The following is a 14,926-nucleotide window of genomic DNA, read 5'->3' as shown; positions in this document are numbered from 1 at the left end:
TCTTCACATCTCTCCTCTGAATTGGAGATTGAAACCAGATGTAAACCCCACTCAGAGAACTTTGTCTTTGGCTCTAAGCAAGTGACCTGTCAAACTCCATCCTCCCAAAGCAGCTCCTGCAAACATTCTGGTGGCTTCATGATGAGAAACAGCTTAAAGAGACGCCAGAGAGTCTGACCCCCAAGAAACCCCTCCATGCCCTTCGGCCCCCCTTCCCCTGGGGAACTTCAAAGGACTTTGCTCTTATAAAGAGAGAAATCTGGGATAGAATTTCAGAAGACTTACCTGATTTGCTGTGTTATGTTGTGTATTCTGTGCTGTAACTTCATTACGATCAAGTGAGCTTTTCCATGGAACTCTGCTCAACTCTTGTATGCTTATGTATTGTGTGAGGTAAATCAGTGCTTTATCAAGGCAAGTTTCTTCTCCAATAAGTCATAAATCTCTCCAACCTGCCTGTGGTGAGTGAGTAAAAGGCCCTCAGAATCGGCTTCATCGCGGGAGATTCCAATGATTCTGAAAGCTTTGGTTTCAACAGCGTGAAGACGAGCTAGATGAAACCAAAGCTTTCAGAATTATTGGTCTCGCACGATGAAGCCGGTTCTGAGGGCCTTTCTCTCTCTCACCGCAGGCAGGTTGGTGGTGTTTCTGTCTTCTACCGACTCCTCTCCGGCCTTGCTCCCCCTGCCCTGTCTGTGCTCTGTCCCCCCCAAATATTCCCTCAGGTCACACAAGATCTGCCAGCAACCCTCTTCTGGTGATACTGCCAAAATCAAAACTCTGCTCACCTTCACTCTTTCATTCCCCTTTTCTCCCGCCTCTGGAACAAACTCCCTCACTCTCTTCAATCCCTCTCCTCCCTCCAGGTCTTTAAAACAGCTGTTTACCACCATCTCTTATCTTCCCCCTTTCAAAACATTGATCTTTTCTACCCCCGTTAAAACCAGCCAAATCCACCTATTTCAATCTGACTTCTTTCCTGAAATTCCTAAGTGTTCATTTGCTTTTACCGTGTACCTCCCCCCCCCCCCCCCCTTTTTCTTTACTGTTGTTGTGCATTGCTTATGTGCTTCCCTCTCTCCCCGTCTTGTCTCCCAATCCCATTATTGTATGTTTTATGTGTCCGTGCAGGTGTTCGTGTTTCCAAGTACATATTAACTTTGCTTTCTCCACACCATTTTTTGTTTTTGGAATCCCACTTGGTTGCAAAAAGAGCTCAAACCTCAGGTCAATTTCCTGATTTATATAGGAAATTGGAAATTGAAGCTCTTTGGAAAGGCTGATATTCTGTGATGTAGTAATTGTTTTTAAGGCTGTTGTCATGGCAAGGCTACATATGGAGTTTTCCTTTTTGTCAAATGAAAGATTATTTATTTGCAAACCTTTGCGCAAAGATGGTGTGTAAAGAGCGCTATTTGTAAACTTGATAATGGCATGTTAAATTTTATATTTTAGTGTCAAAAGTGTTTACTGTTGGGCTGCACATGTTTATACTTGCTGTGGTTTCATTATTATTTGTATGACTTGTGTGATATTATTACCTTTATAATAAAAGAGCTTCAAAATTCAAACTCTCCCCCTTCTCTCTCTAACTGTCATGGCCCTGACTTCATGAAGGCCGGAGTACACCGACACCATCCTGGATGTGGGGGATCACCGATTTGGTCCTGGGAGATCAATCGGCTGTCTCCATGCCACGGGCTTTTCCGAGAGAACTGCCCGGGGCTATACAACAACAACAACACAAGGAAGGATTGAATGCAGAGAAAATAAGTTCACACAAGGATTGAGGGTTTTTAGTTGTGAGGAATGATAACGAAAAATGGCTTTTCACAGTAGAAAAGAGGATATTGCATGGGTGACGTGATGGAAGTATTTAATACATTAAAAGGGAATGATAATACAATTTTTTGCAAGAAGATTATTTTTCAGTTGGAAGTATAGAATCTAGCAACAGAAGGAACAGTTTTAAGTTCACCCTGAACGGGAGTTCAAAGTTCAGTCAAATCTTTAATGACTTGAGAAATGCATAACTACTGAATAACTAATATGAACCGACTACTAACTAATAATTCAATACTAATAACTACTAATTACGAATGAATAACTTCAAAATGCACTGGTTACACGCTTCTCATTGTATCAAAACAGTAACAAGTAGTGTACAAATATAACTTTTTGTTTACATCACGAATCGTTGGAAAGGCCAAACAGTTTCACCGTCCCTGCATCACGGCTGTTGTCATATTTCCCATCTTTATCATCACAAGCAAATGCCAATAAAGGCCTCTTGGGGTGCCACGCCACAGTAAATGTTGGAGATTCGCAATGCACTTCCCACAGCTTCTCTCCTAGAAGTAAAAAAAAAACATCAGTTTTAAGAATTTGCATGAAAGTCAAGCAAATATACAATCTATGTCAAACGTTTGTATCAATGTATACACAGTGCCTATAGAACATCTACACCCCCTTTCAAAATTTTCACCTTTTGTTTCCTTATAGCCCGGAATTAAAATGCATTAAATCACACTTTTTCCACCTTTATTTACACATCGTAACCCACAACTTCCAAGTGAAAAACAAATTCTACAAATTTCAGAAAATTAATTTAAAATTACAAAATGAGAACAGCTTGATTGGAAAAGTATCCACTCCCCCCACCCCTCACCCCCTTATAATAGCAATTATAAATTAGCTCAGGTGCAACAAATCACCTTCAAAACTAGATGGTATTCATAGAATACTTACCCTGAGCAGTCAACTTGATGTGAGCCAACTCTCTATTTTTGAACGTTTCTTTTTTTTTTGATCCAATATGGCTGCCAGACTACGTGAGCGATGACATCAATTTATATTCTATAAATAATTGTTGCATAGATCATGCTCAATAAATTTCAAACTGATCAGGCTAAGCATTGTCCCTGTCGAGTGATGACGTCGTAATTATGGCACCAATGACGTCATCGTTAACAACACCTATTCCCCATAAGGCTGACACTACTTTACTGAAATGCAGACACAAATGTTGTATTTTCGTCAAAAATCGTCGGAATTTCGCCAAATCTGTTTTGGTCGTGTGTTAATGTACCTCAGCGATTGACAAATCTGAAATCAGAATTTTATTTGAGGTCAAAATGACCCTGTGAGGTCACTCCGTACTTTGCCTGCTCTTCATTTGCAGTGTGATAATTAATTCCATGCCCACTATAGAAGACTTCTTCTTCACGTAATAACAACTTCTAGCTTCCAGACCGTACATCCAATCATCTTGAAATTTTGCACACGTGATACACTTCATTACCTCCACCATAATATAAAGTTTCACATCGATCAATGAAGTGGTTCAAGAGTTATAATTTTAAAAAAATATTTTCGTTTATTTATATCTGCCAAACCACGTGACCTATCGCAAATTCCAAAAGGTGATTTTAGTGGACCGATATGCTGAACACATCTGTGAAGTTTCCCCTCGATACGATCACAAATGAGGGAGGAGCTTGGTTTTAAAAGTGTATGCTTAAAAACGTCATAACTCCGAAACCATGTGATGCATGACGTCATTCTCGCTGAATTTTTGTTCGTCATGGGTATGTGATTCCGCCTGCAAAGTTTGGCCTCGATCTGTTCAGTCGTTTTGGAGAAAATTGGATATTAGTGGTTTTTCACTCAAAACAATATGGCGTCCGAACCACGTGACCTACAACGTCATTATAATTTTATTTCTGCATCAATTTATACCGAGAAGATGCTCAATAAATTTCATCCTGATCGGATAAAGTTTTTTACTTGTCGAATTATGACGTCATAACGTCATCATTCACATATGTTATTCCTGCATGGAGAGTTCTTTGCAATGAGACCTGTCTCAATTATTTCTGTCTCGTGGTTTTTGAGATTATAAAGGTGCAAAGTTTTTTGGTTTTTCCAAGATGGCGCCCGTACCACGTGGCCTGTGACGTCATAATATTCACTAAAATATTCTACAGGAGGAGTCCCTCCTATGGTGAAAATTTCATGTCATTCGGACCAACGGTTGCCGAGAAAATGAATTTTTAAAATGCAGACACCACATACGTACGTGCGACCTACGGACGGACCCAAATGCTTAAACCTGCATTTCGCTTCACGAGCTCAGGGTAATAACACACCAAGTTAATTGGCCTCCACCTGTGCTAAATTGTTGTGATTCTGATTGTTTCAGGATAAAATCGGCTGTTCCTGTAGGTTTCCTCTGCTGTGTCATGCATTTCACAGCAAAAACTCAACCATGAGCATCAAGGAGCTTTTTATATATATATATATATATATATTTTTTTTGCATACAAGGCATGACAAAAAACAAATGGACACATAAGACATATAATAAAGGGAGCGGAGGACAAGATGGGGAGAGAGGGGGAAGCACACAAGTACAACATTTGAGAGCAGGGACATCAGGAGATCTGTGGGAGGGAAAGGAATTGGGGGGAAAGATGCATGGGAAGGGGGTGGGAAAGGCACAAAACACATTGACACTGCTAGGACTTCCAGAAAAGAAGTTGGTATTTCAAAAAAGTGGATCTGGGGTGAATTAACAGCGGTAGAAAAGATCAAGGTTTTGGATGGGGACCTGAGAAATAAGAGATGGTGGTGAACAGCTGCTTTAAAGACCTGGAGGGAGGAGTGGGATTGAAGTGAAAAGTGGATCGGGTGAATTAACGGGGGCAGAAAAGATCAAGGGTTTGGATGGGGACCTGAGAAATAAGAGATGGTGGTGAACAGCTGTTTTAAAGACCTGGAGGGAGCAATGGGATTGAAGAGAGTGTGGGAGATTATTCCAGAGGCAGGAGAAAAGTGGAATGAAAGAGTGAAGGTGAGTAGAGAGTCTTGATTTTGGCAATGTCACCAGAAGAGGGTGACTGACAGATCTTGTGTGCGACCTGCAGACAGAGCTGGGGAGGGGGCTAGGCCAGAGAGGAGTCTGTAGAAGACAGAAAGACCACCAACCAGCCAGCGGTGAGTGAGTGAAAGGCCCTCACAATCAGTTTCATCGCGGGAGATTCCAATGATTCTGAAAGCTTTGGTTTCAACAGCGTGAAGCCGAGCTAGATGTGAGGAGGGGCACCAGCCCGGATGGGAGAGCATTACTCCATTGAGCTGCGGATGAAAGCCTTGTATGTGGTGAGGAGCTCAGGTGTGCCAAGGAAGGACTTCGCACGATGGAGGATGCCCAGTCGGCGACTGGCATTGGAGGCCAGCTTGGAAATGTGGTTTTCCCAGGAAAGATCATGGCAGATTGTGAGACCCAAGAGCTTGAGTGACATAACTTCTTGGAGAGGATTGTTGAGAAAGTAGATGGGAGGGTTGTCCAGACGGTCTTTTCGACGAGACATAGTAAGAGTGTGAGATTTGTCAGGATTGAAAGACATGTTCCACTTGTTTGACCAGTCTGTGATTTTGTCCAGGTCTGCCGATCTGAGGGAGGAGGTATGGAGCACAGAGAGTGGAGTCATCAGCAAAGAGATAGCGAGGATTTTCCAGTGAGTCAGAGAGATCATTGATATAATGAATGAATGGTCGTTTTTTAAAGGCCATTTTTCCCGCTAGAGCGGGGGTTAGCCTTGTTGAGAGATGGGAGGGTTGTGTTCAACCATTTCCCCATGACAATCATGGTTCCCTGTTTTGAGGCAATGTTTTTATGGCCGGATGCCCTTCCTGACACCAACCCTTGGTCGCCTCTTACGATGCGCAGGGATACGGTGTACCTGTTCTAAACCGGGGTACACACCGTGGTCATTCATCCCAGCAAGCTGGTACTCAATTTGCCGACCTCGGAAGGATGACAGGCTGAGTCAACCCCCCAGGCGTTAATTCAGCGATCGACCGGGATTCAAACCCAGGATCCTAGGATCCCAAGCCGGCACACTAACCGCTAAGCCAACACCAGAGACTGGAGAGATCATTGATGAAGACCAGAAAAAGCACAGGGCACAGAACACTGTTTTGGGGAACTCCAGCCTGAACAGGAAGCGGAGATGAGAGACATCCATTCAGGGCCACAAGTTGACTATGACCAGAGAGGAAGTCCGCAAGCCATGCGTGGAGATTTCCATGGATACCATAGGAGGAGAGTTTGGTGAGCAGAGCGGGGTGCCAGACCGTATTGAAGGCACGTCATATGTCAAAGGAGACAGCTCAAATTTCCTGTTTGACATTAAGGACCTGCATCCATTTTTGAGACAGCAGATACAGCATGTTCAGAGCAGAGTGACCTGGTCTGAAATCCAAATTGATGATCAGAGATCAAGCCATTGGAGAAGAGGAAGGATTTGATATCCGAAGCAATTATGGATTCCACGACTTTGTTGATAATTGGGAGCCGGCTGATTGGTCTGTAGTTGCAAGGATCTGTTTTTGCACCTTTTTTGTGTAAATCGGTAATGTTGGCTGATTTCCAAGCTGATGGCAGATGACCTTGAGCAAAAGAGAGGGTGAAGAGAACAGAGAGAGGGTGTGAAAGAGCGGCAGAGCAGGATTTTAGGACACGAGTGCTGATGCCGTCTGGCCCGGTTGCAGAATCAGAGTCGAGGATTGACAGACTTCTCCACCTTGTCAGGAGAGAAGGACACAGAGTCCAGGAGTAGCTGGGTATGACTGGGTAAGGTGGGTATAGAGAGAGATGTTGGGTACAGGCACAGGTACAGGGTTTGGGACACAAGATTTGGAGGCAAACACAGAGTTGAGGCATTTGGCTTTGTCACGTGCGGTGTTAGCTGTGTAGCCGTTTGAGGCAAGGGAGGGGATGGAGGGGGAACAAACACCAGAAACAGATTTGACCAGATGCCACCAGGATTTGGAGGAAGGAGACATGTTTTAGAGTTCAGTCTTGAGAGCAGAGAGATAGTGATTCCTGGCTCTCCTGAGGGGAGACACACTTGTTACGGGCTTTGTGGAAGGAACTGAGATTGTCTTCCGTTGGATTTGTCTTCCAAGAGGCGAAGGCAAGTTGTTGCAGGGCAACTGCATCACCACAAGATTCAGTGTACCATGGACGGGAGGAAGGGAATGACAACTGAAGACGAGATGGGATAAATCTGTGCATGAGAGAGAGTAGTTTACTTTGGAAGAATTCCCAGGATGAGTTGATGTCAGAGGCAGTAGAGATGGAGGACCAGTCCAGATGATTGATGGCTGCTTGCAGACCGTGCCAGTCGGTCTGAGTGAAATGCCAGACTCGTCGACGCTGAGGAGGCTCTCTGAGAATAGCCAGAGAGATGTCCACTTTAACAAGCACATGATCAGAAGAACCAATTGGAGCAGAAGAAGAGCAGCAGACATTTGCAGGGAAGTTAGTCATAACCAAGTCTCGAAGAGATGATGTACCGTTAGACTGAGATCCGGGTCGGGAAATTGACAGATTGTGTCAGTCCCAATGAGTCGCAGAAGTCCTTTGCTGAGATGCCATGCCTGGTGAGAGAGGAACCCACACCCAGTCAACTGGCACGATGACAATTGAAATCACCACATATGAGGAAGAGAGAGTTGGGATGAGTGGATAGAAGTTGGTCCATGTTGGCACACAGGGAGATGTAAATGGAATCATCACTGTTTGGAGGACGGTACAGAACATATATGAACAAAAGGTGGGTGCGGCGGGGAAGCCGTAGCCAGAGGTACTCCTGGGGGTGAGGTGGAGAGACTCGAGAGGGCAGTGCAAGGAGAGTGAGGAAGAGAGTTTTTGATAAAGATAGCAACCCCACCTCCAGGACGAGGCTCAGGTCTATCATACTGGAGGAGGGAGTAATCATGAAGAGATATTAAGGAATCAGAGACATCTTGAAGGAGGAAAGTTTCTGTTGAGCAGATTACGTCTGGTTTGTCGGAGGCAACCTGTATGGAGAGATCAATCAGGTTTGAGCAAAGACCATGGACGTTTGAGGTCCATACCATTAAGGAAGAGGGATGGGGAGCATCAGGTACAGGACAGGGGAGGGGAGGGGTAGGATAAGATGTGGGGTGAGAGCAGGAGGTTGGGAGAGTTGTTGATAGTGTGTCGTTTATTGCAGAAGAGGAGAAAGGGAAGGATGAGGAGGACAAATGGTTTGATGGTGATGGGAAGAGGCACAGTGAGGTGTTGTTTGAGGAGGGGCAGAGCAAAGTCGAAGGTTGGAGGAGGTGGGGGTATGTGATGGAAGGGAGAGGAAGTGGGGAGGCAGCAGCTTTGAGGAGGAGGGGGGAGGGGGGGAGAGATTTGAAGAGGAGGGGTGAGGGGGAAGTTTTGAAGGGGAGAGTGGGGGAGGGGTGTTTTGAAGGGGAGGGGTGTTTTGAAGGGGGGGGGTGAGGGGGGAGTTTTGAAGGGGAGGGGTGAGGGGGGAGTTTCAGAAAGTGGATGATTAATGAAAAAACGAACATTTATGACAAGCAGGGTTTATTGTGATTTTCAAGTCCGAGATCCGTTTGAAAACGATAGAGGAGGGGTGGAATGAAGGTGAGTTTATAGAATGTAGGAAGGACTGATTGTCAGAGATAGAATATTTTTTTGAAATGGAATGATGTGAAGAGGAAATGGAAAAAAGCCTTTTAAACAGGAAGAAAAACAGCATGTTGTAATTAACCATTAAATAAAATACTGCAGGGGAAAGTTTAAACATATTTAAACAAAACCATGGAAAACAATCTGGGAAAAGTCCCTGAAGTGAGGGCGTGGATCAGAGAAAGGAGAAAGGGTTAAATGAGATGAAGGAAACTAGAATTGGAAGGGCGAGTTTTGGCTGGAAATGGAAGGAAGAGGTGGAAGAGAAGGAGATAAAGGGGGGCGAGGCGAGACAGCAAGCACACGTGCCCGCAGGGAGAGAACAAAATGTTTTTTTTTGTTTGTTTGTTTGTTTCTTTTGTATTTAAAACATTAGACAATGGGTAGATGTTCAGGGGAAGTTAGAGGGAGAAGCGAAAATCGAAGAAATAAGCAAAACAGTGAAGGAAATAACTTAAATTCACAAAACACTGATGGGGGGAGGGAAGCCTAGAGAGACCAGGCCGTGTACGCAGTGCGAACAGAAAACGATTAATCATACAAAAGTTTCATGAATTGCAAATCAACACCAACTAGAAAACACACATTAACACATGCACAATCAAATAACAAATGGAAATTTGATGAAGACACGAATGGAAAAATACTTTAACTTTGTTGCCATGCAGAGGTCGAAGTCGCTTCCTTGCTTGAGGGGCGGGAAACGGAAACAAAATAACTTTTCGTGGATTTTCACGACTCGGGAAGCTATCCCCCCTTTTTCCATTGAAACAATGCCCCGCTATTTGCGGATTTCACTATTCACGGGATTTTCCAGGAGCATATCCCCCACGAATAGCGGGGTCCCATGGTGTGTGTACAGTCACGTGAAAAAGTAAGTACACCCCATGTAAAGTTTTGACTTTTTCAACATATTTCAACATACAGCTATTTGATCTTCATTTCAACAATATTGATAGATAAAGGTGATATTGAAGGAGCTGCGCTCCAACGCGAGTCGAAAGAAGTGACGCGACCAAAGACGGAATTCGTCCGAGTTGCTTTATTGAAACAAAACAGCTCAGGTATTCTGACAAAAGCCCGTTTATCGGGCAGCAATATATATACACATTTATGTCGGGAAGTTTGCCCGGCAAAAGCTATACCGGGCATGCCCGGGTGTCAAGGGCGAGCCTTGGAAAGGCGAGTCTGGACCTGCCCGGGCGTGTTTGGCTGCGGCCTGGCAAATCGAGGCTGGGCGTGCCCGGGCGCTCTGGACGAGCACTGGAAAGGCGAGAGCGGGCATGCCCGGACGCTCTGGGCGAGCCCTGGAAAGGCGATAGCGGGCATGCCCGGACGCTCTGGGCGAGCCCTGGAAAGGCAATAGCGGGCATGCCCGGACGCTCTGGGCGAGCCCTGGAAAGGCGATAGCGGGCATGCCCAGACGCTCTGGGCGAGCCCTAGAAAGGCGAGAGCGGGCATGCCCAGGAAAGACGAGACCGGGCGTGCCCGGGAGGTTCGGGCGTGCCCGGGAACAGTGAGTCCGGGCATGCCCGGGAGAGGCGCGTCTGGCCGTGTTCTGGCCGGTGCAAGGCGATTGTGTGCATCCAGCGGTAACCGCTACACACGCCCCTCCAGAATCGACCTGCACCGGCAGGGTCAATTTAAGGGGGGTCCGGATGACCCGGCCGAAGCGACCCCTGGAGGGTCGTGGGGAGGGGTCCGACGTGGTGGTGGGTGGTCGAGCGGGGGGAACTGTGGACGGGGGGCGGCCTTGCCGCGGAGGAAGGGCCAACCGTGGTGGTCGGTCGACGTCCATGTGCGCCGGTTTGAGGCGGTCCACAGAGATCCGGTCCGACCGGCCGCCAACGTCGACGACAAAGGACTTGTCGCCCCGTCGCAGGACCCGGAAGGGCCCGTCGTACGGCGGCCGGAGTGGCCCCCGGTGCGCATCATGACGCACAAAGACGTACTCCGCTGTGCGAAGCGCCGGGGGGACGTAGGACTGGGGGCCACCGTGGCGGGACGTTGGCACGGGGGCAAATCGGCAGGCGGCCTCCTGGAGGTCCGAGCGCTGGTGTGCGGCGGACCAGGGACTGGTAGCGTCGGGCACGAACTCGCCTGGGACGCGGAGCGGCTGGCCGTAGACGAGCTCGGCGGCGGACGCCCGGAGGTCCTCCTTGGGGGCCGTGCGGAGGCCCAAAAGGACCCACGGCAGCCGGTCGGTCCAACCGTCGTCCTGAAGGCCGGCCATGAGTGCGGCCTTCATGGAGCGGTGAAACCGCTCGCACAACCCGTTGGCTTGAGGGTGGTAGGCCGTGGTGCGGTGCAGCGTGACCCCCAACGAGCGGGCGACCACGCCCCAAAGTTCGGACGTGAACTGTGGGCCGCGGTCGGACGAGATGTCCGCCGGTGCGCCGAAGCGTGCGACCCAGGTGGCGATGAACGCCTGCGCCACGTCGGCGGTGGTGGTGGAGGTGAGGGGCACGGCCTCCGGCCACCTGGTGGTCCTGTCCACCATGGTGAGCAGGTGGGTGAACCCCCGCGATGGGGGCAGGGGACCCACCAGGTCCATGTGGACGTGGTCGAAACGCCGTGCAGGCACGGTGAAAGGTGCCAGCGGGGCCTGGGTGTGGCGGTGGACCTTGGCCCGCTGGCAGGCCGTGGAGGCGTTGGCCCAGTCGCGGACGTTCCGTCGAAGGCCGTGCGAGACGAAACGCGCCGACACCAGCTTCTGAGAAGCTTTCCGGCCCGGGTGAGAAAGGCCGTGGATGGAGGCGAAGATGCGGTGCTGCCAGGAAACGGGCACGATGGGGCGAGGCTGGCCCTGGGAGACGTCGCAGAGCAGGACGGTGCCCGCGAAGGGGATGTCGGCCAGGCGGAGGCCCGTGTCCGCCGCCCGGAGGGCCTGCACCGAGATGTCGGTGGTCTGGTCGGCCGCCATGAGCGCGAAGTCCACGCCGAGGTGGACCGCGTTCGCGCTGGCCCGAGAAAGACAGTCGGCCACAGCGTTGTCTTTGCCGGCAACGTGCCGGATGTCCGTGGTGAATTCCGACACGGCGGAGAGGTGGCGCTGCTGGCGGGCCGACCACGGCTCCGTGACTTTGGCCATTGCGTAGACCAACGGCTTGTGGTCGACGAAAGCCGTGAACGGGCGGCCCTCCAGGAGGTGTCGGAAATGGCGAACGGCCAGGAATAGACCGAGCCGCTCGCGGTCGAACGTGCTGTATTTTAACTCGTTCGGCCGGAGCTGCCGGCTGAAAAAAGCGAGTGGCTGCCAAACCCCGTCCACCCATTGTTCATGGACGGCGCCCACCGCGTAGTTGGAGGCGTCCGTAGTGAGGGCGATGGGCGCGTTGAGCACCGGGTGAGCCAGCAGCGTTGCGTCGGCGAGGGCCCGTTTTGCGCTCTCGAAGGCCGCGTCCATGGCCGCGGACCAAACGATGTCATGCTTGGCCGGCTTGCCCCGGAGGGCCTCGTAAAGGGGCCGCATGAGCTGAGCAGCGCGGGGCACGAATCGGTGATAAAAATTCACCATGCCGAGGAACTCTTGTAGGGCCTTGATGGAACGGGGACGCGGGAACGTGGTGATGGCCTCGACCTTGGTCGGCAGCGGCACGGCCCCGGTCTTGGTGATGCGGTGGCCCAAAAAGTCAACGGTCGTCGTGCCGAAGTGGCATTTGGCCGGGTTGACAATTAAGCCGTGCTCGCTGAGGCGACCGAACAGTGTTCAGAGGTGGAGGAGGTGCTCGGCGCGGGACGTGCTGGCGACGAGGATGTCGTCCAGATAGACGAAAAGAAATGGCAGGTCGCGCAGCACGCCGTCCATTAAGTGCTGGAACGCCTGGGCCGCGTTCTTGAGGCCAAACGGCATCCTCAAAAATTCGAACAGGCTGAACGGCGTGATGACGGCCGTCTTCGGGACGTCGGCCGCCCGGACAGGTACCTGGTGGTATCCCTGTATCAGGTCAATTTTGGAAAATATGACCCGTCCCTCCAAACGGGCGGAAAAGTCCTGGATGTGCGGGATCGGGTACCTGTCGGGGGTGGTAGCGTCGTTGAGGCGGCGGTAGTCGCCACACGGGCGCCATCCGCCCCCCGGCTTTGGCACGATGTGCAGTGGTGAGGCCCACGCGCTATTGGAGTGCCGCACGATGCCGAGGTGCTCCAACGCGTCGAACTCGGCCTTTGCCACGGCGAGCTTGGCCGGGTCGAGGCGGCGGGCCCTGGCGTAGACCGGCGGGCCCGTAGTGGGTATGTGGTGCTCGATCACATGCCGCACTGCGACGGCCGAAAACGTCGGCCGTGTGAGGGCCGGGAATTCCGCGAGCAGGCGAGCGAACTCGTTCGCCGTCGGGAGGGCGCACGCCAGTTCGGTCGGCGCGGAGCTGCTCATCGTGCACGCCAGGGAGCTGAAGGTCTCGGCGTTGACAAGGCGACGACGTTTGACGTCGACCAGCAGCCCGTGCGCGCAGAGGAAGTCGGCGCCCAGCAAAGCCATGGGGACGCAGGCGGTCACAAAGGTCCACTGAAAGCGCTGGCTGCCGAAGCAGAGGGTGACGTTGCGCGGGCCAAAAGTGCGTATGGCCAAGCCATTAGCAGCGACCAAAGAGGGGCCGCAAACGGCGTCCCGCCTGTCCTGCTCGGGGGCGGGTATGACGCTCAGTTGGGCGCCGGTGTCACAAAGGAAACGCCGCCCGGACGCTTTGTCCCGAATAAAAAGCAAGTTGCCCGACTGGCCGGCGCTCATGGCTGGGAATGAACACCGGCCCGGCCGTTTCCCGACTTGCCGAAAGTGCACGGGGGTCGGCACGTCCGAGCCTTGTGTCCGAACCTGGCGTGGTATTAACACCACGCCTGGTCAGGTGGAGGCCCCGGCCGTTGTGTCGGAAGCGGTCGGTGCGGCGTGGCGGCCGCCAGTTTCACCGGCAGTTCGGCCTCCAACCGCGCAGGGCGCTCGGGCGTCGCCTCGGACGGCGGCAGGCTCCAGGTAGCCGCGCCGATGTGTTGGCCCGCCAAGGAGATCTTATCGGCTTCCCTGGCGAGGGCGCGGGGATCGGTGATCGACGTGCCAGCCAGGGCGAGGCGTACCGGGTGAGGCAGCTGGCGAAGGAACAACTCGCGGAACAGAAAATCCAGAGAGTGCTCACCGAGCAACGAGAGCATATAGTCCATGCGCTCGGACAGGCGCGTGTCGCCGAGCTCGGGCAGGTCGAGCAGGCGCCATGCGCGTGCCGCCGGTGAGAGGGCGAAAGCGTCGAGGAGGAGCGTCTTCAGCGCGTCTTCAGCGCGTCATACTTGTCGGCAGCCGGCGGGTGCTCGAGGAGGCTCAGGGCGCGGGCCGCGGTGGCGGAACCGAGCGCTGCCACGACGTGGTGGAAGCGGGTGTCGTCCGCAGTGATGCCTCGCAGGGCGAACTGGGAGTCCGCCTGGGCGAACCAAACAGCCGCGTGAGCCTCCCAGAAGGTAGGCAGTTTAAGAGTCACTGCCGTGTCCATGTCGGTAGGTCACCAGTGAAGGAGCTGCGCTCCAACGCGAGTCGAAAGAAGTGACGCGACGAAAGACGGAATTCGTCCGATTTGCTTTATTGAAACAAAACAGCTCAGGTATTCTGACAAAAGCCCGTTTATCGGGCAGCAATATATATACACATTTATGTCGGGAAGTTTGCCCGGCAAAAGCTATACCGGGCATGCCCGGGTGTCAAGGGCGAGCCTTGGAAAGGCGAGTCTGGACCTGCCCGGGCGTGTTTGGCTGCGGCCTGGCAAGTCGAGGCTGGGCGTGCCCGGGCGCTCTGGACGAGCACTGGAAAGGCGAGAGCGGGCATGCCCGGACGCTCTGGGCGAGCCCTGGAAAGGCGATAGCGGGCATGCCCGGACGCTCTGGGCGAGCCCTGGAAAGGCGATAGCGGGCATGCCCGGACGCTCTGGGCGAGCCCTGGAAAGGCGATAGCGGGCATGCCCGGACGCTCTGGGCGAGCCCTGGAAAGGCGAGAGCGGGCATGCCCGGGAAAGACGAGACCGGGCGTGCCCGGGAGGTTCGGGCGTGCCCGGGAACAGTGAGTCCGGGCATGCCCGGGAGAGGCGCGTCTGGCCGTGTTCTGGCCGGTGCAAGGCGATTGTGTGCATCCAGCGGTAACCGCTACAATATAATATAACAAATATCATGAAACATTTACATTTTGTAGTCCATTGTATAATTCAAATAAACATGAATGCAAATTTCGCATGTGGAAAAAGTAAGTACATCCCGACGGCCGACATTTATCACTACTTCAAATACCTAAAATTAGAATCAGGTGCACCAGCTCAGGTGCAAATGATTAGAACATCGTTAGAGAGGATCTTGGAGGAACCTGTCTTATTAAAATCTCAGACATTTAGTTTGGTTTGCTCTTTGTTGTTGAAGTGTGCGGCATCACCATGCATCGATTAA

The 14,926-nt window shown here is 51.5% G+C and overlaps 1 protein-coding gene across 1 annotated transcript in view; it reads right to left on the bottom strand.

Annotated features, from left to right (window-relative positions):
• Window positions 1–1,859: 1,859 nt before the first annotated feature.
• Window positions 1,860–14,926, bottom strand: part of THOC3 (THO complex subunit 3) — an 84,094-nt gene continuing 71,027 nt past the window's right edge. The window contains exon 6 of the mRNA XM_068131529.2: window positions 1,860–2,351. Within this exon, the coding sequence (XP_067987630.1) occupies window positions 2,188–2,351 (164 nt within the window). The 3' untranslated portion in view covers window positions 1,860–2,187. The remainder of the gene's footprint in view (window positions 2,352–14,926) is intronic.

Source organism: Myxine glutinosa, chromosome 11 (genome assembly GCF_964187855.1).
Source record: "Myxine glutinosa chromosome 11, kmMyxGlut1.1, whole genome shotgun sequence".
NCBI lineage: Eukaryota > Metazoa > Chordata > Myxini > Myxiniformes > Myxinidae > Myxine > Myxine glutinosa.
This window is presented reverse-complemented; position numbering and strand designations above follow the sequence as displayed.